Source organism: Candoia aspera, chromosome 15 (assembly GCF_035149785.1).
Source record: "Candoia aspera isolate rCanAsp1 chromosome 15, rCanAsp1.hap2, whole genome shotgun sequence".
Lineage (NCBI taxonomy): Eukaryota > Metazoa > Chordata > Lepidosauria > Squamata > Boidae > Candoia > Candoia aspera.
The window spans coordinates 11,751,481-11,776,052 of NC_086167.1; the positions used below are offsets into that span (position 1 = coordinate 11,751,481).

A 24,572-nucleotide genomic window follows, 5' to 3' on the forward strand; every position below is an offset into this window, starting at 1 on the left:
TGCAGCATGTTGGGGTTAGGTAAGGAGTCAGAGTTTTACAGGGCATGACAAACACAGTCACATCTCCGCATGGGAAGCTAATTTGTTGAAAACAGGGGTGACGAAATAGTCCCTTCCCCGTGGGATCCTCAGAAAAATCAGGCACATCCTTATGCTGAAGGTCACTTCTGGTACCCGGTTCTGCCTTTTTTAGGTCCTTGCCAAGCTTCCAAAATGGGCCCCAAACTTTACCTTCTGCTGAAGACCAGCCCATGTAACCACTCAAGATGGGTAATCTTGCCATCTCTCCACTTCAGTTTCTGTGGTTAAATAAACAACGGAAGGCTGAGAACCTTCAGGGGCACGTTGGCTTTCCCCCTCATCCCTTTCTGAAATTTGCAGCCCTGGGATTCTTGAAATTAAGAGATGCATGCTGGGTTCTTCTACAACATGTTGCATCACCAAAGGGTCAGGGGCCAGAACCCTCTTCTGGCTGGGGGTGACTTGGGGGTGGGAGGGTTGTTTTTGCAATTTTTTTCCTTGCCTCTAAGGGGGACGTTGCTGTAGGTATCCAGGATGAAATGCTTGCTTGTTTCCCCCTTTGGCATCAGGAGGGAGCCTTTTTTGAAATAAAATACCTGAGTAACAGTCCGTTGGAGTTATCAACAGCTCAAAGCAGGCAAGAGATGATCAAGAGCAATATAATGAAAAAGACAAGACACGATAGCTGGAGAAGTACAAATCTCTTTTCGGCAAAGACACATAAAGAATAACCAACGAGGCTCAGCTTTATCTAAGCACTGCTGGAAAGGGCAAGATGCCTTTTCTCATTTGTGTTTTCATCCCCCTCCCTCTGTTGACATTTATTCATTTCTCCGCAGGTTAAAAGCCACTCTGTTCTACCAGCCGAAAGACAGCTGGAAGGGGCAAAAGCAACATCTAAAACTAACTCAGAGGTTGACACAATTCCTTTTTTTTTTTTTTTTTGGTGGTGGTGGTGGTGGTGGGGAGAGATATAAAATCATCCCCTATGCCGACACAGAGATGCGTGCTTATCCGTGCAACCTACTCTGAAGTGGCATGTGCTTCTTCCAAGATATTTCCTAATCAGCTGCTATTTATGGCTGATATTTTATATTTCCAGTTCCCACCTTGGGGCTCCCAAGTTGCCAACGTTTTCAGCGGGGCCTCTAATTGCCAATTTGCTCTCTGCCTTGGTCTATCACTCCATTTAGCCCTTGCTGGGCCCCATATCCCTCCTCATTCATCTAGGTATGCCTGTGAGAATTGAACTGTTCCTTCCCCTAACTGCAGCCACTAGTTTACTAGGGCTGAGGGACGATGATCAGTCGATTTCACACACACCCTGGGGGGGGGGGCAGCACAAAACTGAGAGTCTCTGACACCAGCCCACCCAATGATTCCACCCCCACCCTTCCATACATTTCCAATTAATACAGCCCTGCCGCCCTATTCAAATATTTGCTGTTTTGTGGGGAAATCAGGGCTGTATTTAGATGGTAATAAGGAGCAATCCATTCCATTTAGTGATGGAGAAAATCCATTAAAAACGCAGGCTCTTCTTAAGCTGATGGGTCAAGGAAAAGATAAACCCTTTTTTAAAAGCCATTATATTAAGTGCTGGGTGGGTTTTTTTTAACACGTTTCTGGTGGGGGGGGGGAAATTAGGACAATTACGGAACAAAGAACAGAAGAACGGGGAGGAGAAGCAACAGAATCCCCCCCCTCTCCTTTTTGGATGACCCCCAAAGGTCCCCTGTTTGGATTTAATCCAAATAGTCATAACTGGCACAGGAAAGGGTTCGCCTCTTAATTCTTTTATAATTTCTCATGCCGAGTTGTGAAAGAAAGGCTGGGTTGAAACCTGCCCCCCCCCCCAAAAAAAGCTGTTGGGGAACTAGGAGAGGAGGAAATGACCAGAATGCTACTGAATGCATGCCTCCTAAGATAAATACGATTTTAGGATTCAAGGTGGCCTTACACTGGTTGGCAGGTAACTCCTGCTTCTGCCAAAGGTTCCCAAGTGAAGGTGGCTCATCTGAATCTTGACAGCCCCAAGATTGTGCTGTTTCATAACCGAGTCCACAAAGCTTCCTGCTCTGCCATGTGAACCACATGTGGCCTAGACTTTCATTCTGACTCACCCAAGCAGAGCAGAAGATTAGCTTTTTAACAGCATGGTTTGCAAACCAGCTTATATCTATAGTGCATCGCAGGGCAGAGTTGAGAAGAGGCATGGGTGCTGAGATCTGCCTTCGTGGAAGAGGCATTTATTTATTTATTTATTAAAAAAATCTTCTGGTTCTTCCTCATAACATCAGTGTGGTAACAGAAGGAAGGGATTCTCTGAGGGGCCCGTCATTGGCGTTTCTGCTCAATCCATTCTGCACCAGAGATACAGCCCAAGTTGCTTTGGGCTGTATCTCTACCCATAATTTGCTAAGCAAAGTGGTCATTAAGCGAATCAGACCCAATTCTATGACCTTTTTTGCAGTGGTTGTTAAGTGAATCACTGTGGGCATTGAGCAAACCACATGGTTATTAAGCAAATCACACAGTTCCCCATTGGTTTTGCTTCCCAGAAGCCAGCCGGGAAGGTCAAAAATGTTGATCACATGACCACGGGACGCTGAGATAGTCATAAATGTGAACTGGTTGCCAAGCACCTGAATCGTGATCACATGACCCGGAGGGACACTGAGACAGTCACAAGTGTGTGGACTGGTCGCAAGTTGGTTTTTTCAACACCGTTGTAAGTCCAAACCATCACTAAATGAATGGTTGTTAAGCGAGGACTACCTGTATGCAGGATCTGTTATCTGGGCAAAAGGGTCTGAAGTCCAGAACAACAAGATAATGTTCAGAAGGCACTCAAGCAGTCATCTCCCTAATTCACTAAACTATGAGGAGGAGGAGGAGGAGGAGGAGGAGGAGGAGGAGGAGGAAGAGGAGGACAACAATCAGACTTGCAAGATTCTGTTCTTAAAGCCAATCTCAATAAAGTGCAGTTCTAGCCATCCGATGGAACTGATCTCGTGGCCGGGCCTTAGTGCAGCTGATGCTATCCGCATGTGAGTATGCATGTTGCAAAGCACCTCTTTCAATGGATTTGCACAACTCAAGTATAATTCTCTGGTCTGGAGTGGTTTGGTGAAGAAATCCTTGAAATGTTATTCCTTCCTTTGCCCTGTTTCCTTCCGCACTTTATTTCTGACTGAGCGGAGTGCTGGGATGTCTTTAGGGCCTAGGGATCCATCTGCAACGTGGCTGGGGAATGATAAATGTATGCCAAGTTACAGAAGCATCAAATCACGATCTCAATGAATTCTCCTTCCTCAGTACATATGGGCCACATATATGTATTCAGAACAACGCAGAGGAGGAGGAATGAAACAGAATGCAGTCAGATGAATATAAAAGAGGACTGATGGCTACCAAGCGGGCAAGGCCCTCAGCACCAGCTCCTGAGGAACGCGATTTGCCTGTGGGCTTCTCAGAAGCATCCACTGACCATTGTGGAAAAGGACATGTGGGACCAAGGCACTCTGATCCAGCAGGTCTCTTCTTACGAATGAGACAAAAAAACCAGAGAACACCTCCACGCATTAAAAGAGAGGGGAAGCATCACGCAAGGTGCAACCAGAGAGGACACAATGGATGTTGCAAGAAAGTGCACTTCCACACACCCCAGCTGGTTGCCGACAGGGATGTCTTGCCTCTACAAGGACGTCACAGGCCCTTTCTCCACATCCTTTCTTTTCTGATTCCCGGATTTGTTTTCAGCCCTGGAATCAGACCCCAAGGATGGGCTTTCTCCAAGCTTCCTTCTTTCTCCCTACCACACAGCCTGTTTTCGACACCCTGTTCATAACGCGGAGAGCAAATTCCAGTCCCTCCTTCCTTCCAGCACTACCACCGTCACATTGTGCTGTCAGAATTGTCAAGCTGAATCCTGTTTTAATCTGCCAAAAGCACTTTTTGGCTGACATTTTTAATAAATACTTTCAGCTTTTAAACACATTTGTGGGAGCTATTTTACCCTGATCCTTTTTCCCTCCCCTTCTTCTCCCTGTTCAGGAGTCTCAGCTCTGAACGCCTTAATAGCAAATACATTAGACTTATCAAAGGCTGTTTTTTTCCTAGCATCTAGAAACGGAGGTACTGTTTTCAATTTTAAAGCTAAATTAACTGTCCAATTGAATTTAGTTGGCATGAACTGCTTTTCCTGTGACAGGTTTTACTTATGAACCATATTTCACATTAATAGAACTCAACATGAAAACTTACTCTCCCTGGGACATCACCGTGGCTCGCCACTGAAATGTTAAATTTAATATTTCAGACATGCCTAGTGCCAGCATTTGATTATTGTTCGTCATTTAAATCTCTCCTAACGGGGAAGGTCCTAATTAGCAAAAAATCATGTTTTAATGAAGGCAAAATGCTAATTGCTAACACACAGAAAAAGGCTTCACATAAAATTATCTCAGCATTTTCATTGATTTCATGGCTATTGAAGGCAAAAAAAAAAAAAGAAAACGGGTGGGGATGGGGGGAAAAAAGGACCCATTTGGGTGTTTATACACAAAGCCACCGTCTGCTTTTGTTTGATCATAACATTTCACTCAAAGGCAGCACTTGGGAAAGGCAAAGGAAGGCGCTGAACCTCTTCCCATCGTTCAACTGCCAACCCAGGGCTGTGCCCAACCCCACCAGCAAGCTCAGAGGCAGAGAAGCTAAAACAGGTTCATCCGTGGAATACAGGAAAATTTCCTAACGTTTGATATTTTTTTTTGGAAAGCCACATAAGAAGCACGCTTGCACGCTCCCTCCCTCTCTTGCAGACGTGCGCTTGTTCGGCCCAACTTTTCCCCTCAAAGAACTCGGTCCTTCCTGCCGGGAACAATAAGTCCATTTTGTTGTCCCCATCTCTGATCTTTCCCTTATCGTGTTATTTGCGTGGTGATTATCGTGTTTGCAAGAGGTCTCAGCCGCTGACGCCTTCGTGCCCCACCATGACACGGGGACGGGGAGGGAAAGTTATTACACGTTGACCTCTGGACGCCAACATTTGCTCAAGCATGGGTTCTGAAACAGCGGCCATGGAGCACCACCGGGCTCCTTCAAAGTTACTCACATCGCTGAGGCAGTCCCTGGAGCTACTCAGCTGGGAGCTGGTAGCTTCTCGGATGCTGTCATCTTCACTGTTTCTGCCACCCCGTCGCGCTGGGATCTTCATCTGTGAGGAGCAAGAAACAGCACCATCTTTAGTTAAAGGGGTCAGAAGAAACCACCTTCACTAACGCCAAAACGCCCAGGCGCCTCTCTAAAACAGTGGTGGAAATGTATTTTGGGAATATCTGGCTTTAAACTAAGGACATTTCAGTGCTTCTCCCTGCCCCAAGGTAGCAAGATGGCCCTGAGATGTAGACAAGCATCTGCTCTTTCATTATGCATGTCTCTGGCAAAATGCAGCTATTCTGGCTTGCCATGCTTATTCCAAGGCAGGATTTTTTAACACCAGGAAGCCAAACTAGCCAAAGAGGCTGCAGATTTCTCTGTAGGAGAAAAAAATGTAGAATTTTAGACTTTATTATTAGCATTTTAATAAAGGTGATACAGGTAGTCCTTGCTTAACAACCACAGTTGGGACTGGAATATCGGTTGCTAGGCAAAGCGGTCATTAAGCGCTTTTTAAAATCCAACCTGACTTTATGACCTTTTTGTGGTGGTCGTTAAGCAAACCACGTGGTTGTTAAGCAAATCATGCAGTTCCCCATTGATTTTGCTTGCCAGAAGCTGGCTGAAAAGGTTGAAAATGGTGATCACGTGGCCATGGGACTCTGCAACAGTCATAAATGCGAACCAGTTGCCAAGCGCCCAAGTTGTGATCATGTGACCGTGGGGACGCTGTGATGATTATGCAAGGACCAGTCATAAGTAGGATTTTTCAGCACTGTTGTAAGTCTGGATCATCACTAAATGAATGGTTGTTAAGCGAGGACTACCTGTATTAGCATTTTAGCATGGTACCCATGCCTCCTTTTGAAGTTTAGGAAACCATGTTCTTCCTTTGAGCCAAAACCATTTCCTTTGACATGCAAAATTAGCCCTTTCGGGGGACTGTCAATCAAACGATAGGGCCGAATTCTGAAGTCCTTGAGCATTGCAAGTGTTAAAGAAACAAACCTGGGTGGGAAAGGAGGAGATGCAACATATTTTAAGGGTGTCTGTCTTTTCTCACATCTAATTAATGTCTTTTTGTTGCTTTCTGACACATCACATATATTGAATGTATGTATCAGTTGTTTCTGTACCCTATATAAAGACTTGACACACACACTCCTTTAATAAAATGCCTTTCGCTTTGCCTGAAGTACTTGTGGTTCATATGGGGGGGGGGGGGCAAAAAAGCCACTTTTGCAAAGATATTGGGTGTTTCTTTCTCAAATTCAGGGACTAGGTTCTTCCCGGCTCCGTCAGGTTCCTGAGTTTAATGGGCAATGCTTTTATCTTTCCAATGCAATGGAATATTTCCAACTTTCCACTGGGTTGGAAAACACCAACAGGGTAAGGCAAAAGGATCTGCCGTGAGCCCCTTGTTTTCATGAGCCCCTTGACAGGGTGAAGTTTTTACCCACCAACTCAGTTGGGTACTGTTGAGTTGGAGTATTTAAAACATTGTAGAAGCTGCCACAGTAATGCATACATTCACGCACCGTTAAAAACAGTGCTACAAGCCAGTTCAAGAAAGCATTTTCTGTAGTTGTTGTTTATGAATGAAAACACAAGGTCACCTCTAATGAAGTCTTTGCATCTTCTGCAGAGGAAGAGACGAAAGATTTCATTTCTATACATGAATGGAGATAATTAGAAAGCAGGTCTCCCTACATCTTCAATGTATCTCCAATATAAGAATTTAAAAGCAACACATTCTCAACTCTGGTTTTCAACTGTTTGAACTGGAACTCCAATTTATACTTAACCCGACCTGCGACTTTGTGGCTTAGTTTTGGCAAAATTCAAACGTGATGCTTGAAATGGACTGGGTTAATTATATTAGGGGTTTTTTCCCCCCTCTTTTCTCAGAGTACAGCTACAATCAATACGGCTCTCTACAATATATTTGCTTACAGGGGGCTTGGGAGCTGGGAATTGTCAGGTCTTCAGAAATACTAATACTAATACTAATACTACTACTACTACTACTACTCATAATAATAATTTCCAGTCACGTTATTTGATCACATTATGGACTACTGCAGTCATCTTTATTATCTTCCATTTTGCCTCCTCTCCCAAAGTTACCCATGAAAAATGGCAGGTTTCCAACTAAGCCTCTTCTATTGTAGCAGGCAGAAACCGAATAAACAAACTTGTATGCGGCGGCACATAAAGAGGAATCTGACCTAACAAGATCTTCTGTGGGCAAGCAAATTAGAGGCACCAGTGCTGCCATTAACCTTTCCAAGTAAATATAAATTATTAAACTTCCTTCGGTACCTCTGTCCCTTGTTTGCTGCTGTGAATTAAGAGGGTCATCCACCTTTTTGAAAGATCTTGTCCACTTACACCTGCTGATTGCCAGCAGGGGAGCCCCCATTCCCTCCCCTGCTGCTGAAACAGTAAGACAAGCTGCTTTAATTCATTGGTAATTACCTTAATGAGACACAGGAAGGCCTGGACTGGGAGAGCAACCTGTTTTGCACAATGTATTGTATTGGTTTCGGTACTGGGGATTCCTTGGCAGACCAGGTTAGAAATGAACTTGCCAAGAGGGGTGTGACTTGAAGCGGTTCCTTTCTCAATTACCTGAATTTGCCAGTTTTCACTGTGTGGAAGAGGGAAAGGAATGCCACTGCCAACATTTCCTTTTTCCAAATCAGTGCCTTACTTCTTTCTCCTTTCCCACACCTAATATGCCTATACACACACCCCAAATCTCCTGAAAAATGAATCAGTTCAGATCAGTGTTTCTCAAACTTGGCTACTTTCAGATGGGTGGACTTCAACTCCCAGAATTCCCCAGCCGGCCATGTTTTTCAAACTTGGCCATTTTAAGATGGGTGGACTTCAACTGCCAGAATTCCCCAGCCAGCATGGAACGGAGCCTGCTGTTCTTTAAAACAAACTAGACGGCCACCCTAAGACTGATGTCCACAGACTGCACAATGCACCCCTTATGTCCCCTGGTCAGTAAGAACTGCAGAATCAAGTCCATTCCTGTTACCTTCTGGATTTTGTTATGAAATGATACAAAGGAATGGTTGCAGGAGGCGGTGGCCACGGAAACCAGAGGGCAGAACCCATTTACCAATTTCAGTCTCTTCTGGGTGGTCTCAAGAAGCAGGTCGAGCTAAGCAGACACCACTGGACATTGTGTTGTGGGATTAAACATCACACTCATCCCTGCAATAACTTGTATTTTCACTGCCTTCAAGCATTGCTTAACTCTCTCTGTTGTTGCCTTTTGTTATTCTTGATGAAGAATTCCTTTTTTCTAGGGTGGACCTTAAGACCACAAGAGGCACTGAAAGGCACCCCCCACTTGAAAATCCAGACTCCGTTCTTTATCAGTCCACTGCTATCGTTTAATACCAGGGCCCTTCACCAGCCCATTCTTTGGAGAGTTGAAAACGGGCTGCCCCTGTTTTCAACTTGTAAGCAGGCTTCCACTCATTATTAATAAACCCACTTCGATTTATCAAAAGCTGCCTTCCCTTCTGAGCGCCGCTGGGATTTTCAGGGCAAAAGGAGACAAATTCTTTTCTTAAGTTGTTCTGAAAGATGCTGCCCCATTAACCTGCCAAAGCTAGCTTGCTCCTAACGGGAACTCAACTGCCTGCACAGCAGCGGACTTGGACTGATCTTCTGCCATATCAATGTATTTGTATATTATCTTGCACACATACAGAAGCATTTGGAAATATACTTGGGGCAGAAGCCAAATTGAATCATCTGCCTTCCTTTTCCACCCAATCTGAAGCTACAGCTGCTACAACAGGCGGCGGGATTTCCCCCCATGACCATTTTTAAAGGTTTTTTTTTAATGCTCTTCTTAAAGCTATAGCCATCTGCTTTAGTTTTGTTTCGCTTCAGAATTCTAATTTTAGTCTCCGCATTTTTCTTTAAAAGAAACTCTTGCCCTCTCGACTTGAGGAACATGCTGTTTTTGGCAACCAAAACGAGAGAGAAAACTCCGAGTCGAGCCGATGAGTGAAATTGTGCAACGGTGTTTCCGGACAACCCAATTCCCACACAGCTGCTCTGCAGCACTTCATGCAACGCCGTAGGAAGTGGCCTGTTTCGCCCAGCACCCTGAATCATGTAGTAGACGGGACTGTGGTTTAGGCTACTGAACCTCGCCACTGTGGTTTGGGAAGCGTGGCTCATGGATTAGTGTTTTGTGTGAACCCGACTGTGCTTTACTCAACAAAGGGTGACCAACTGCAAACTGTGGAAGCATATTAGGCAGGGGCAGCTGATAAGAGCTGCTTTCTGCCATTGGTTCTGAGCAGGTGAGCAAAAGTCACTGATGTCGCTGGATGACTGTAGGTAAACATCATTAGCAAAACCAGTTGCAGTATTATTAGAAATACTGGCATGATTCGTATAGCTATTATGGAAAATCGTTCTTTCTAATTTTCAAGCTTGAAAGCAGAGCAAACCATTTGCCTTTATAAATGCATTTCTTTGAGTCAGGAAGGAAGGAAGGAAGGAAGGAAGGAAGGAAGGAAGGAAGGAAGGAAGGAAGGAAGGAAGGAAGGAAGGAAGGAAGGAAGGAAGGAAGGAAGGAAGGAAGGAATCTAGCTATATATATTGGAAGGAAGGAAGGAAGGAAGGAAGGAAGGAAGGAAGGAAGGAAGGAAGGAATCTAGCTATATATATTGGAAGGAAGGAAGGAAGGAAGGAAGGAAGGAAGGAAGGAAGGAAGGAAGGAAGGAAGGGAGGAAGGAATCTAGCTATATATATTGGAAGGAAGGAAGGAAGGAAGGGAGGGAGGGAGGGAGGGAGGGAGGGCCCATGTATCAAAACAAGATGGAATCAGCTAAACATATTACATATGACTTCTTTCCTTGAAAATCCAGCACTAATGTATCCTAACAGAATTTATCTATCCCAAGCATACCTCATAATGAGATCAACTGGGAAAAATATCAGGCTTGTTTGTATATTTTATACGTGCTCTAACTTGGCAGTTTGCAGATTATATATTCCCCAGGTCCCTCCTTAAATCGTTTCACACACTGCAATTTGATTTTCTTTGCTTGCCCTTTGCCACAATTTCCCTCCCATACATTTTATTGAGTTGTGACTCACAGAGCAACATTCCCTTTGAATTAAGGGTGCAATCTTTTCTCTCTCTCTCTCTCTCCCCCTCTCTCTCTCTGGATAGGTGGCATGAAGGAGAAGGGGAAGCCAATAAAATGTTACAATGGGAAGATTTTATGATTGAAACAGGACTCCAATGTGCAGGCATGGGTGTTTTCAAACCCCTTGAAAATGCATTGCCTTGTAGTTCCAAGGTATGTAGAGGTGCAACATTTATGCTATTCCCTATGGATGGAAGAGCTCAAACAAAACCTTTTCCCTACCTCTGAACTGAACTGCTATCCACCCCTCCTTCCATTGGCCAAGAACAACAGACCAACATAAAATGTGCTGTCCCCATTGCCAATCCCTCTTGTCCCTCAGTTTCTGTCCCCAGAGGTCAATGAATTCCCTCCAAGATAATGGTTGGCAAGGCCTAACAGATTTCACATCCCCTGAAGCTCACTTGGACAGTGCCAGAATAAAGAAGAACAGATAACTTTTAACACAGGTATAGTGACAGCCCTTCAAGATGGGCCAGGTCAAGTAACAGGCATCACAGGGATTACAGGAATGCTACTTTACTGTTCTAGGGTATAACAACAGAATCACGAAAGCCTGCTAGAGTTTCCTTCTGTCCCCTCTAATACCAAAGAGAATCAAGGTGGGGTTATCTTGAGTTTCTTTCTCACTTCACACCTTCCCATTTCTCAGGACTGAGTTGGCTTTTATTTTTCCTTAACAGCTCCTGCATTCCTTCATCAAGGTTATCCTCATATTCTTCTCCATACAGCTAAGGATAACTTCAGCTTGTCTCATTCATGGGCTGGGAATGAGAAGAAAGCCCATGTCATGGGGACATGACGGAAAGCAAAAGGGTTGCTCACCATCCTCACCTAGTAAGGAAGAGTCAAAGAGAAGTCCAAGGATGTCTTATTTTAAAGGTATTGTTTCAGATATTCAGACCCAATAGTCAAGGACTTTGGCTGAACCTGGAGAAGAAAAGCCAGGATTCGAGATGAATGGAAAGCGAGTTGCGACCACAGTCTGGTCAATCAAGGTGATCAAGGTGTTTCAGATATTAACAAATCTCATTAAACTGGTGCAAAGAGAGAGATATGATTATATTATTTTTATCTGTACAATCAATGTAACTTCCAGTGTGTAACTCAAGGTGGCTTTACCCACGGAGTTGAATACAAAAGTGGCTGGATTTAAATCAACGTGTCAACTCACAACATGGATTAGTAAGGGGTTCTGACGCACAACAGCTTAACAAAAGGTACTTTCTCAACCCAAACTATATTAGGTGCTTAGAAATCCTGATTTTCAGTAATTCAGACATAGTTCTGTAACCAGCCTTTGGCCCACAGAGAGCAAGACAAAACTCTCCTAAGTCACTATTTTGCACCTAACTCTATTTCAAGCCTCTTGAGGTTGTAGTAGAGGTTACAGATTGAATGCCTTGCCTCCTCAGGGATAAACTACCTTGCTAAAGAGAGAGTGAGAAAGGTTTAAATTGTGATTTAATTTCCATTTTGTAATTAATGCATTTCCTGAACATGAATGCATAATAATTGATTAGTGTTGTAAGGAAAACACGCTGATTTAGAGCTTGAGTATTTATTACAGTCAGTTAACCAATAATACAAAATATGAAATCAAAACCTCATTAAAGCTACGATAAAGGGTAACAAACTAAGAACCGATTATAGTAACAGCCTGTGAAATAGGAGAGGTTTAAACATATGGCCACCTGCTCAGGGAAGGAAGGAAGGAAGGAAGGAAGGAAGGAAGGAAGGAAGGAAGGAAGGAAGGAAGGAAGGAAGGAAGGAAGGAAGGGAAAGGGAAAGGGAAAGGGAAAGGGAAAGGGAAAGGGAAAGGGAAAGGGAAAGGGAAAGGGAAAGGAATTCAAGAGCTAACCCGGCATGCTCCATATGTTTTGGACTACAATATCCAGAACTAGCAGCAGGGAATTGGACTTCAACATATCTGGAGGTTGTTAAGAATGTTTAAGAAGGTATTTTAAAACAACCTGGAAACAGGCTTGATAGGATACATTATTTTGCCCTCTTGTTAATAAGTGCAGTAAAAGACTGCTTGCATAACCAATTCCATCCAGTAAAGGTAACATTTATCTTTAAAAGAAATTCCAGGTGATCTGCCCTACAAAAGCTTTCAATGCCCCCAAAGTAATTGTGACAATAAAATAAGACACCTCCTTTGTATTGAAGTTCTGATATTAAAATATTTAGATGAAATGCACGACTTGCCCAAAGTGAATTTAATCAGACTCTGCGGGGCACACAATTCACAAGGTCCTCAATATAAAGAGTTTTCACAGAAAGTTTGTGGAATACCACTAAATGAAGGTAGAAATTTACTCTGTCTCAGGAAGGACAAGACAGAATAGCAACAAGAATTCCTAACATCTCCCAGGTATAAAACAGGTCCAATGGACACCTAATGATGGCCCCTTGTAATGACGCTATCCATTAACAAAATCAGTTTGTTCATTTAACAATCCCACGTAAATATCTTCCCTTCCCTCAAAATAAGTACACCTCCAGAAACAAAGTAAACAAGCTTCCAATATACTCAAAATATGCTTCTGGAGGTGGCTGATCCATTCTACCTGATATTAGGGGTACAAGTAGTCCTCGCTTACCAACTACCTCTTTTAGCAACCGTTTGAAGTTACAACGGTTTTGTTTTTTTTTAAAGCAGCTTCATGACCAATCCTCGGATTTACAACCGTCACAGTGTCCCGTGATCGCCATTTGCGTGCTTCCCAACCGGCTTGCAACAAGCAGAGTTAATGGAGAAGCCAACAGTAAAATCACAAGTCACAGTCATGTGATGTTTCACTTAAAGACTGCGGTGGCTCGCTTAACAACCAAATGGGAAGTGACGCCATAGGTCATTGCAGTCAGGATTTTCCACTTAGCAACCACAGCTGCCAGTCCCAATTGTGGTTGCTAAGCAAGAACTCAATCACCTCGATTGACTGGACTGTCCTGCCGGTCGCAACTCTCTTTCCATTCGTCTCGATTCCTGGCTTTTCTTCTCCAAGTTTGGCTAAGCAAGAACTACTCATGGTAAGGTTCCCTTGTTAATACTTCTGTATAAAACTTCTCCGTGGATTGAAGATCAACCTCACAAATGTCAAGTCCTGCTGTGATTAATGGTGCAAGACATATAAACTCCCCCCACCCTCAAAAAAAGCCACCTTAGAAAGTAAATACTGCCTCAGAAACTGGAGGTTGTCAACACTATGCGTAGGAAATGACATGCAATAATGTATCTATACTTTGCTGAAAAGATGGTGAAGACCCCAGTTCCACCAACGTTTAAAGCATTGATCACCAGAAAGCAAAGCTGATCAGGTAGTCCTTGAAAATTTGATTAAATGCAAACAGATGAAGTAGAACAGAAGATGATGGTTTAGGTTGAGCTACAACCCTCATTAGTGTGTTTACCCAATTTTTTTGCTCAGCATCAACCAGGGCCAGGATGAGAACTGACAGCTGTCATGATGCTGTCATCAACGTGTAAAGATGCCACCTCTTAAAGGCTAATGTGAAGCGGCTGTCATCTTCACAGCAACTGAAAACGTCATATCCATATTACATTCTCCAAACACAAAATGCAAAGAAGTCACAAAACGCTACAGAACTCAACCAAGAAAAAGCGATCCCTCAGTTTACTGACACAATCTGCACTGGAGAGTCACCCCTGAAAAGCTGGTAGATGATGAGAATCAAAACAAAGTACGTGTATCTGTGTGTGCACAACACCAACTTACGAGAGGAAATCTGGAAAACAGCTTTGCTAAGAACATCTGCAAACCAAGGCTTTGATCAGAGTGTGTCATGAGCCTGAGAAGACAGAGGCCATATAGAATAGGGAACAAGCTGTAGCCATGTTTGGGGTTGGGTTGGCCAAACAGATGATTCCTGCTTCCTTTTACAGGGCTTCTGGGAGGCTTGAGGCCACCTGGAGCAAAGCCGAGCTGGAGATGATTTAGGTGGGCAGACAACTAGCCAAAGTCCAGGAAGACAGCCTTGAGGCATGATGGATGGAAGGAAAGATATTACTGACTATAGAATGGATAAAATGCATGCTGAAGAGCCAACCTCAGTTGAAACAAATGGGAATACAGAAGTGGTTTTCCACCAAGGGATCCATCTTCTATCTGTTTATTATTATTTCCTTCTTCAGGGCCAGAACGTCCATTCAGTTGGTCTGTTCTGCACTCAAGAGAATCAGAGCCAAGCCATTTAGACAATTAAAGGTATGCTTCAGCATTGTGAATTGCTCCAAGAAAATAACAGGCATCTCCTGCAGATCTTACTGCCTACACTGGGTAGAATCTGCCCATCCTACATCGAGTTGTGAAGACACACTGCTTAAACTTCCCATGAGATTCAGTCTTCACAATGGCAAGGAAACACAACATCACCTTTTCTTTTTCTTTCCTGCATCTGAAGTTTGAAAGTGAGCTCTGTCCATTCCACTCTAACCAGAAGGAAATATGAAAAGCAGAATGGATTTCCAGTTGGTCCGGTATGTCACCTCCATCTCTCTTCACCAAGCAATACTGTTCCTACATGCTCAGAAACACATCCCACTGTGCCCATGTGGCCTTAATCTCCAGAAAATTTATTTAGAATTGCAAATTTAGAGTACAGTCTATTCAGGATATGACACTCGCTACCAACTCCAACTCCACGCAACGGACCTTATTCCCTGACGAACCTGTAAAAGCTCACAAGTTTCCACTGCTATTTTCAACCTGTTTTTAAAAATAATAAATTGGCATATCTAAATGCCTCACTGCATGTCTCTCTGGATGTTGTGGAATAAAGCTCCATCAGTCTCGTCTAGCAGGGCTAATAATCATAGGCGATAGAAGTTGTGGCTAAAATATTTGGTGGCTGCAGTTTCAAGAATGCGGATGAAAATTAATGGTGGACGGCATGGACGCTCAGATGAGAAAACAGTTCCTTTTTCTGGTTCCTGTTAGATTTTATGGTTCTTAGAATGCACTGCTTGAAGATCTACCCATTGATCAGGGGAACTAAAGAGAAAAGGGCTAAATGGCTAAGTTAAAAGGAGTCTAAACATCACAAAGGATGATATCTAGGTTCTGAAGAAGCTAATCTGTCTAACAGTTATCTTAAAAATCTAGAACCTGGCATGAGATTTCTTCACTAGAGTAAAACTTGCTAGCAAACACTTGAGCTGTCTCTCCAGCAGAGGCTATATAAAAATTGCCATTAAGTGGTCAGTGGTTCTTTTTTTCCTTGATACTATATCAAAATTTTATTAGATCTAACATACCCACACAACTGCTCTATGGAACGCACCGACATTTAGTATTACGGAGGGGGAAAAAACATTTCCCAATACTGACAACTACTTAAATTTGCTCCTGTGTAAACCTGGATCTGGCATATTCCAGCACAGGAATAACAAAATGTCAGACAAATGGTCTATGATCGTAATAAAGATTTGATTTGATTTGATTTGAAATGTCGAGATTACAAAGTTGACATTTTGAACAGAATGGTACTATTATGGCCAGAGGTCCCCAGTTCTACTTAGTCAGCAGGGTAGCACTGAATTATTTGCCCATATATTTAAGCATAAATGGACGCAAAGGTTAATTTCTGGACCATACTGTGGATGTGAAGGGGAAAAAAAAATCTATCCTATGTCTTGTAGTGTAGACGTTCTTGTGATACGTCAGTCTAGACCAGTGTTTCTCAACCTTGGCAACTTTAAGATGTGTGGACTTCAACTTCAGGCTGACTGGGAGTTGAAGTCAACACATCTTAAAGTTGCCAAGGTTGAGAAACACTGGTCTAGACAGAGGCTGCAGGCTGGCATGTGTCCCCTCTTTGTTTTTCCTTCCCTTGCATGTCAAGTAAAAAGCTGAGCTAGCTAGAGGTCTTCTCCCCAATGTCTAGTTGGCTATGTAGAAGAACATGATCATTAAAGTAAAACCTTGACTACATAGACCAACTGGGAGATGGAGTGTCCATCAAGGCCAAATGTTTGTTAAATCTGAACAAACATATTTTTACAAGCTCAGATTTTGTCCAATGCATCTAGACAAAAGGAGAGACTATAAAATTACTGCATTTACTATGTTATTATATAAAATTCCTGTATTTAGAGCTGTACAAAAATAGTAATTCATAAAATCCTACAATCCTAGCCAGTCCAACATTTCCCCTAATCCAAATTAAAGCATCCCAGATTGATGGTTTAGCCTCCACTTGGGACACATCCAATGAAGGGGAAGTCGCCACAATTCTGGATCATTGGTTCCACTGCAGTATTACTGTTATCATTAAGAAACGCATCCTAACATTTAATCCTTCATACATCTCCTGGCCTACAGTCCAACTGGTCCATCTTAGAAACACCCTGAGCGAGGGGGCAACTTATGATTTTTTAGACCCTCGTCTAAGCAGGTCTCCCAAAGGCCCTATCTACTGGGGACATGCCAACTGTGTGGAAAGTCCACAGAATAGCGCTTGGCCTTGTTTACTTGAGCGAGGAATTCCTGTATGTTCTTAGAAAAGAAGAGGCAATGTCTGTGTGAAACACAACATGAGTTTATGGAGAGGAATGGACCCGGAGCCCTCCAGATGTTACTAAACTCTATCTGCCAGTTGCTCTAGCCAGCATGGCAGAGAATCAAGAAAGCTTAGGGTTACAGTTTAGCAAATCAAATCTGATTACCCAACCCTGGCTTAGACTATTGCTGAGGTTACTTGCTGCAAGGTGGGAGGAAAATCTGTGGTGATCACCCTCAGGATGACTGTATTTGGGCCATCATTGTAAAGATGGCTCCACAGACAACACGTGAGCCAATCCTCCAGAACTCTTTGGGGACATATCTTCTTTATTCTTTAGGAAATGGGAGGAGGGAATTCTCAATCTTCAGGCAGATTGAATGGCCCACCACTTTCAAGTGAAGTCACTTGATAAAACTCTGCCTTGAGTAGCTAAGCAGAGCAACAATTATGTCTGTTAATTATCACTGTGTTTTGCTTGGCGATTAACATTCACGGCTGAGGCATGGGGAAACGCATTTTTCCGAAGTCGCGCTGCGATAAGGACAAACACGGGGCCCTGTGGAATTGTTGTTTATCACTTAATATAGAAAACGGATGAGCTGAATTAGCCAAAGAGCCAGGGGATAAACAGAAGCTGTGAAACGCAATGCCAGGGTGCTGCAGTTGGACAATGACCAAGGCAAGGAGGAATCCCTCTTCCATTTCGGCCGATGAGTTGCCAGCCCTCCACATTTCCTACTAAATGTGGGGGATGATGAATTTTATTTAGCCAGAAGGCTTGATTGATTTATCCCAATTTGTCGTCCTCCAGATGTGCTAGATTTCAGTTCCTCAAATTCCCCAGCCAACAGGCCATGGGGGATGGCCTTCTCTACGCAACACAGCAACTTGTTATGATGGGATTTTAGCATAAAAGAAGCAGAAGGTGGATTTCAGCCGGAAGCCTGGGATTCTGCTCAATGGCTGTGGTGGTGGTGGTGGTCAACACTCTGATTTATTCATAAGGGTGTTGCCACTTTCATTAAGAAAGCATCGCTCCATAGACCTCTCAAAAACAGCACGTGATATTTTAGCTGCAGTCTTTACATGCAGTTATAAACAGGTTTCACCCATTGAGGTTTATATGCAAATAAGCATGGGTCGGTCTGCACTCCTAAAAACTACGAAGAAACAAAAATTACAGCTTGATTCTACTCAAAAGCATTTAGAAATAGCTTGTCCATGACATTTAACAGGGTTTATTCTCTGCCATATTCTCTGCCATTTAACAGGGTTTGTACTCAGTGTATCAAAATTAGCATATGTTTTGTCTGAGTCCTCACTGCTTTTCTTGGAGAAGAATTACAGGGATTTCTGTGGAGGGGCCACTGACTGTTATCGCGCCGTTGCCAAGACTCCCCGATTTTTGTTTTATTTAATCCAGTCTTACCCAACAACCCCAGCATCTCGTGAAGTTTGCCTTGAGAAGTGGAAATACGGTCATGAAACAAGTCAAATCTTGCACTTTCAAGTATTTTAATTTCGCTGATGTAATGGGAAGGAGTGGTTTTAAGGGGCACACGCCTGCAGCAACCTCTAGACTAAAGGCATATGTAGTCCTCGCTTACCAACTGCCTCATTCAGTGACCATTCAAAGTCACGACTGCGCTGAAAAAGTAGGTTTACAACCGGTCCTTGAACTTGCGACCGTCGCAGCATGCCCATGGTCACATGATCATGACTTGGGCGCTTCACAACCAGCATGCATTTACAATGGTCACAGCATCCCATGGTCACGTGATCGCCATTTGTGCGCTTCACAGCTGGCTTCTGACAAGCAAAGTCAATGGCAAAGCCAGCAGGAGGTCACATGATGTTGTGCTTACCTATCTGCAGCGATTCACTTAATGACTGCAAAGGAACTGACATTGTAAGTCTGGTGTGGTCACATGACATTTCACTTAACAACCATGTTGCTTAGTGATGGAACTGCCATCCCAACTGTGGTCGGTAAGTGAGGACTACCTGTATTTTTTTGTAGTACCACTGTGAAGATTGGCTCATGGTATACTTGCTGAGATATTTTTACCTGACTGAAAACAAAATAAGTTAGGATTGCACAAGATAGGAAATCCCAGTGCTGTGACACCAAACTAGGTCCCTTCACACGCTCCACCTTTCAGTATCATCAGCCTCAGCTTGGCCAATAGTCAAGGGTAATTGGACTCGTATTATATCATCTGAAAGGATCTAAGTTAGGGGTGGGTTATATCTCCTTCCCAATTTGCTGTCCAATTCAGAAATGATGGCTTTGAAGAGGCCAGTTTGGGGAAGGGGGAAGATGAGTTTTCAAGAGGGCAGTAATTTATTTAGATGGAGAGTTGGCCAATGATTGGGAAGGGAACAACAGTGGATTCTCTTAATTCTATCTATCTATCTATCTATCTATCTATCTATCTATCTATCTATCTATCTAATTTGTCCCCGCCCATCTCCTCCCATTAATTAATTATTACTTCTACCACATTACTACTGACTATTAATACTGCTGATTGTTTAGAAACACCAACACCACCTCCTGGCTGCTACTGGCTGGCAACCACAACTACTCAAGAAGCATCAGGCTCACGCTTCTCAAAATTTGCCCTCCGTTTGGGAAATCTGTCCTGCTCCCAAAAATATGAGACCCCCAAGTTGTCTATTAAGACCTTCTGACTCACCGTTGACTTTCCTACTTGGTAGGCATGACTCTCATTCTCAGAGGCATGCCAGAGAGGAGCACCTGGCATGAAGCAGGTGGGGTAAAGACTGGTTGATGTGGGAGGAAAAGCTAACGGGGAAGTATGTCAGATGCTTCTCCTGTGATCCAGAGCTCTTTAACATTAAATTGTCAGTACTGTGGATTTTAAAACACTGATCTGCTCTCACCCTGTGCAGTCTAATCTCAGCTGAACATCGCTCGGGCTGGTTAGCTGGCACACCTCCTCGAGTGCATTCATGCACTCCCTGCCTTTGCTAACATTTTTTAGATCAAGTGCCGCCCACATTATACCTGCGAATTTGCAAATCAAAGCTATATCGGTGTTAAAGGAAACCATTAGTGCAGGGAGAAGGGAAACAGCCCGCCAAGTGGGTTACCTCGGCAAAACAAAGCAATTAACATCTGAATTTACAGGGAAATATGTTAGTGCAACAGATGTGCACACATTTCTTTTTGGCCCTCTGGTAAAAGGCACAGTTTAGGGACCAGATGTTTTCATTCATGTCAAAGACAAATCCAGCTGCGTCAAGCTGTGAAAATTTCTTCTGATCTGTCAAAGCCTGCCATGAGCTAAAAAAAGGGGAGGGAAGGATAGATGGGGAGGGGTACTGGAGGAAGAAAATGATCCTAGGTTTGAAAGAGAAGCTTGTTTTCCACTGGGAGTTGCACTGCCATCTGTATTTAAAAGCTTTTGACTACTTCAAGCTTTCTGCAGAACTTGGCATGCATTCAGTTAAAAACACAGACGTATTAAAAAAGCAGCACTACAGCAGGGCTGTGGGGCTTCAGGAAAACTTGCAGGAGAAGCCCATGCTTCACTTTGAAAACCTATTTGTGAACTCAGTGGGAATTGCACACAAATTAGAATGCCTAATTCCCACGGCACCCACTGGTTAGGCAACAGAACTTCGCTTCTGTAGCCTGCCTGGTTTAAATGCAATTCCAGACCAGAGTGGGTGGGTGGGTGGATAGACAGACAGATAAAAGATGAAGTCTTTTCATCAGAAGCAGCTGTGAACTTCATCATGTGCTGTTTTGGAGGACAAAACTATTCCAACAAGAGATGCCAAATCAGCCACTGGTATGAGGTATGAAGCAGCCTGTAAGAGGCTGGCCAACCAAACAGTGCAGCAAGGATCAGTGGAAGGTCACTGTGGTGGTGGTCCGGATTGACCAATGATAGGAAGAATATTTGCAAGGAAGGTCCAGAGCAGCATGCAGCAAATTTAATAGAACTCATTAGTGTGTTGGTGAAAGTGGGCACATGCGTAGGATTCTATGAATTTCCCCCCATACGCTTATTTGTAAATAAAGTTGTTATTTTCTAAGCATTCCGGTCAATTCGTTTCATAAGTTGAAAGTAACTGGGTCTTCTGTCGTCCTACTTGAATGGGCGACATGCAGTAATCTAACAAAATTTAGACTACTAACTTTGTTGTGAGCTGCCCAGAGTCACTTGTAAAAGTGAGACGGGCAGCTATACAAGTTAGGTCAGTAAATAAATCATAGGCTGGACAGAGAGACGGTATGAGGGGGGAAAGGACAAGGCAGGGATGTAATTACATTGCTTACCAAGGCACAGACCATCTGCGCAGTTTTGCCTTCAAACAGGACCTCAGTCACATAAAGCTTTGGCAGGTCATGGACACGCAGTCTGATCGTGTTATGCTGATGTGCTAACACTGGGCAAGCAAAAGTCAAAAGGCTTAAGTGGAAAGCTCGCTTTGAAATGGCATCCCATTTTCCCACACCGCCTACTTCCTCAAGAGGCTTGAAATCTCAGGAGCAGCCCTAACACCCTTGTTAACACGCACACAAAGTAAGCCTTGCAACGCTTAAGTCCACCCTATAGTTACTTTTACTGTGAACTGCCCAGAGTCCCCCCATATGAGGGAGATGGGCAGTGATAAAAATATGATAGATAGATAGATAGATAGATAGATAGATAGATAGATAGATAGATAGATAGATAGATAGATAAAGATGGGAGATGGCTTCTGGAATTCTTTCCCACCTTTTTTACCAGCCATGGCCATAGGGAAGCTTCTATATTTTCTTCTATGGAATAGGAACACTGCATGTGTGTGTGTTTGTGGGTGTGCGCGCATGTGCATTGGTCAAGCTGCATTCGCTCTTCTCTGGATCATGTGACCAGGAAGGAGGAAGCAAGCGGGCTTAAAATGGAGCCGTCAACAGCCTTCTGAGACACCGCCCATCTCATAGGGGTGCCCTGGAGAAAGTTTTTCAGAAATTCTTTTCTCTACACCCCCAGCTGGATCTGGCCCATCTCTGAACTCAATCTTTGCTTTGCTGGCTTTTCTCCCTGCACCAAACTGGGTCTGTTTAGTTTACATGATTTCTTTCCAACATACCGTTCCTAGAAAAAAGGCAAAATCCTTGAATTGAACTTGATCTCTGATGATGCTATAGACATGTTCCCATCGTTTTCTTGGCAGCAAAATGGAAGCAGGCCCTAATGGTAAGCGATTATCAGAGTTGCAGCACAAAACATTTGAAGTCCCTGCCCTTGTGAAATACTGTAGTTAAGGTCGGATACAGCTTAGGGTCTGGGTATAATGATAGACTCTGATAGGAGAAGTAGGATTCTGTGCTGCTTGCACGAGCTTGCTGAAGGCAGAGGAGTGGAGTCCATGATGCCAAGTTTAATAGATTAAGCCATCATTTATTGCAAGTTGTGGTACCTAGCTGACCTCAGTGATCCTGAAGAAGCTAAGTAGGATCAGGCTTGATTAGTACTTGAGTGGGGGACCTTCCAGGAGATTCCAAGGCTGGAGGTTAGTCAGGGAAGTAAAAAAAAAAAAACCTGGAAGGAAGTGAAGGGTGAACCATTTATTTATTTATTTTTCAAATTTTGCCACCACCCATCTCCCCTGAGACATTTCCATGCAGTTCCCAAGAAAGCAATATGGACTCATTCATGTGTCTATCAGGAGTCAACCTCGGCCACAGGGAGAGTCTTCTCATCCTCTTCCTTCCCTGCTGTAGGACTTACACAGTACAGCTTTCACAGCTTTCCTTTCTCAAAATGGCAAGGAATAATTCCATCAGCTTTCAGCATAATGGTCAGAAGAAACTTGGGGGTCAGGAAGGAAGAAGTTCAAAACACTGTCTGCAGGGCATCTACCTGTTTTTCACTTAGCATTCAAACACCTGCCCTGCCTGTCAGATTTTTTTCAGTTCTCTGGTTCTTTCAGAAGAAAAAGTGGGCTGGGGCTACAAGAGCCATGATGGAACTGTTTAGAACAGTGTTTCTCAACCTCTGCAACTTTAAGATATTTAGACTACAACTCCCAGAATTCCCCCAGCCAGCCATGCTAGCTGGGGAATTCTGGGAGTTGAAGTCCACACATCTTAAAGTTGACAAGGTTGAGAAACACTGGCCTAGAAAGTAGATTTAGAGGTCATCTTGGATGGGCAATTTATGTGCCACCTGATGCTTCTACCAGGACTTCTTTAGTGTATGGCATAATGGGTGCCAAGCACATGTCACTGGGGCCACCAACACCAGTTGTTAAATTTGGATGTCAGAACTGGTTCAGGAGTTGCCTGAGGATTCTTTATTGGCAAATGGAGTTGTTGTATCTTCTCCCTGGGAAGGAGAAGAAAGAGTCACACACCGCTACTGCCCTTTGACACAAAATTGCAAACACCCAAAGTGTTTACTTTTCCCATGATGACAATTGCTGTTTCGCAGGTTGCAGCGGGAAATGAAGAATTTAATTATAATAACCACTTTTGCACAATGCAAGCGCTTGCTAATCACACATAATCATACACTGAGTGCCTCAGTTCACATCAGGCTGCCTCTAAATATCATTTTAGTTGACCTATCCAGTTAATGTGTCCCTAGGAAAATCTGCAGGGTAACATTTACAAATCAACACCTGGGAAAGGAGAAAAACAGAGAGACAAGACGTTTATAGTGGTTAGAGGGAGGAATGCAAGCTCTCTTTAAAAACGAACCTGAAAACAGAAATTAAATGTTTAACGTTGACTATTCAGCATTCAAAAGAATTGGTCTTCTGACTGGGGGTATTCCATAACCCAGGTGCCGCAGCTGAGAAGGTTTTCACTCATGATTTTATATAATATATCCCTACCCAACAGTGGGACACAGATGAGGACCTTCTTGGTAGACCTGAAAACACAGGAATAGAAGAAGAGCCATGAAGCTGGATCAAGCCAGATTCTTCTAGTCCATCATTCTATGTCCCACAAGAGACAACCAGCTACATCCTGGACATTCTCCAAGCATGGGCCTAGGAGATAGCTATTACTGCTATCTCCTACTACTAAATATCTGCTATTACTCCCCAGGAGCTGTTATTTTAAATCTGTGGCCTGTGATTCAGGAGGCAGTAAACAGCAATGGAGACTGAGAGCCCAATCCTTCAGGTATCTGTCAAGTCTTCTCTAAGACCATTTAAATAGGAGTTGGCCTAGTTAGTCCTTGGAGGAGAGACTGTCAGGAATACCAGGGCTGTAGGCTAGATTAGGAAGTCAAAAAAGACATCATGAAGAAGGCAACACCAAACTGGTCCATATTGCTGCCAAGAAAACCACACGGGCAGGATACCATCTTCCACTGTGCTTGAAGGCATCAAGCTAGCTTTGTTTGCTGTTGATTTGCTTGTACCATATTTATAAACCAGCCTGCAGCAGTTAGCAACATATAACCAAAGTGTCCCATAACCAGCCCTCTCACACAGAAGACTCTCCTTTAAATTCTCACTGCCATCTCTTGAGCGTCGCTGCCTAAGGCAACTGACTCATTAAAACTAATGCTAGGTCCAGCCCGATTACTTCTCGCTTTTTAAATGGAGTTGACTTTCAGGCCAGGAAGGCCTTCAAATAGAGGTCAATACAGTTTTAAAAAGACCCCATAAAGGAGACTTTACATCTTAAGGAGG

General features: G+C 43.5%; 1 protein-coding gene across 7 annotated transcripts in view; it reads right to left on the reverse strand.

The window, feature by feature from the left end:
- FBRSL1 (fibrosin like 1) overlaps nucleotides 1-24,572 on the reverse strand; it is a 529,962-nt gene that overhangs the window by 294,841 nt on the left and 210,549 nt on the right. For all 7 annotated transcript variants that reach the window (XM_063315893.1, XM_063315886.1, XM_063315889.1 and 4 more), the window contains exon 3: nucleotides 5,138-5,239. In XM_063315893.1, the coding sequence (XP_063171963.1) occupies nucleotides 5,138-5,239 (102 nt within the window). The remainder of the gene's footprint in view (nucleotides 1-5,137; nucleotides 5,240-24,572) is intronic.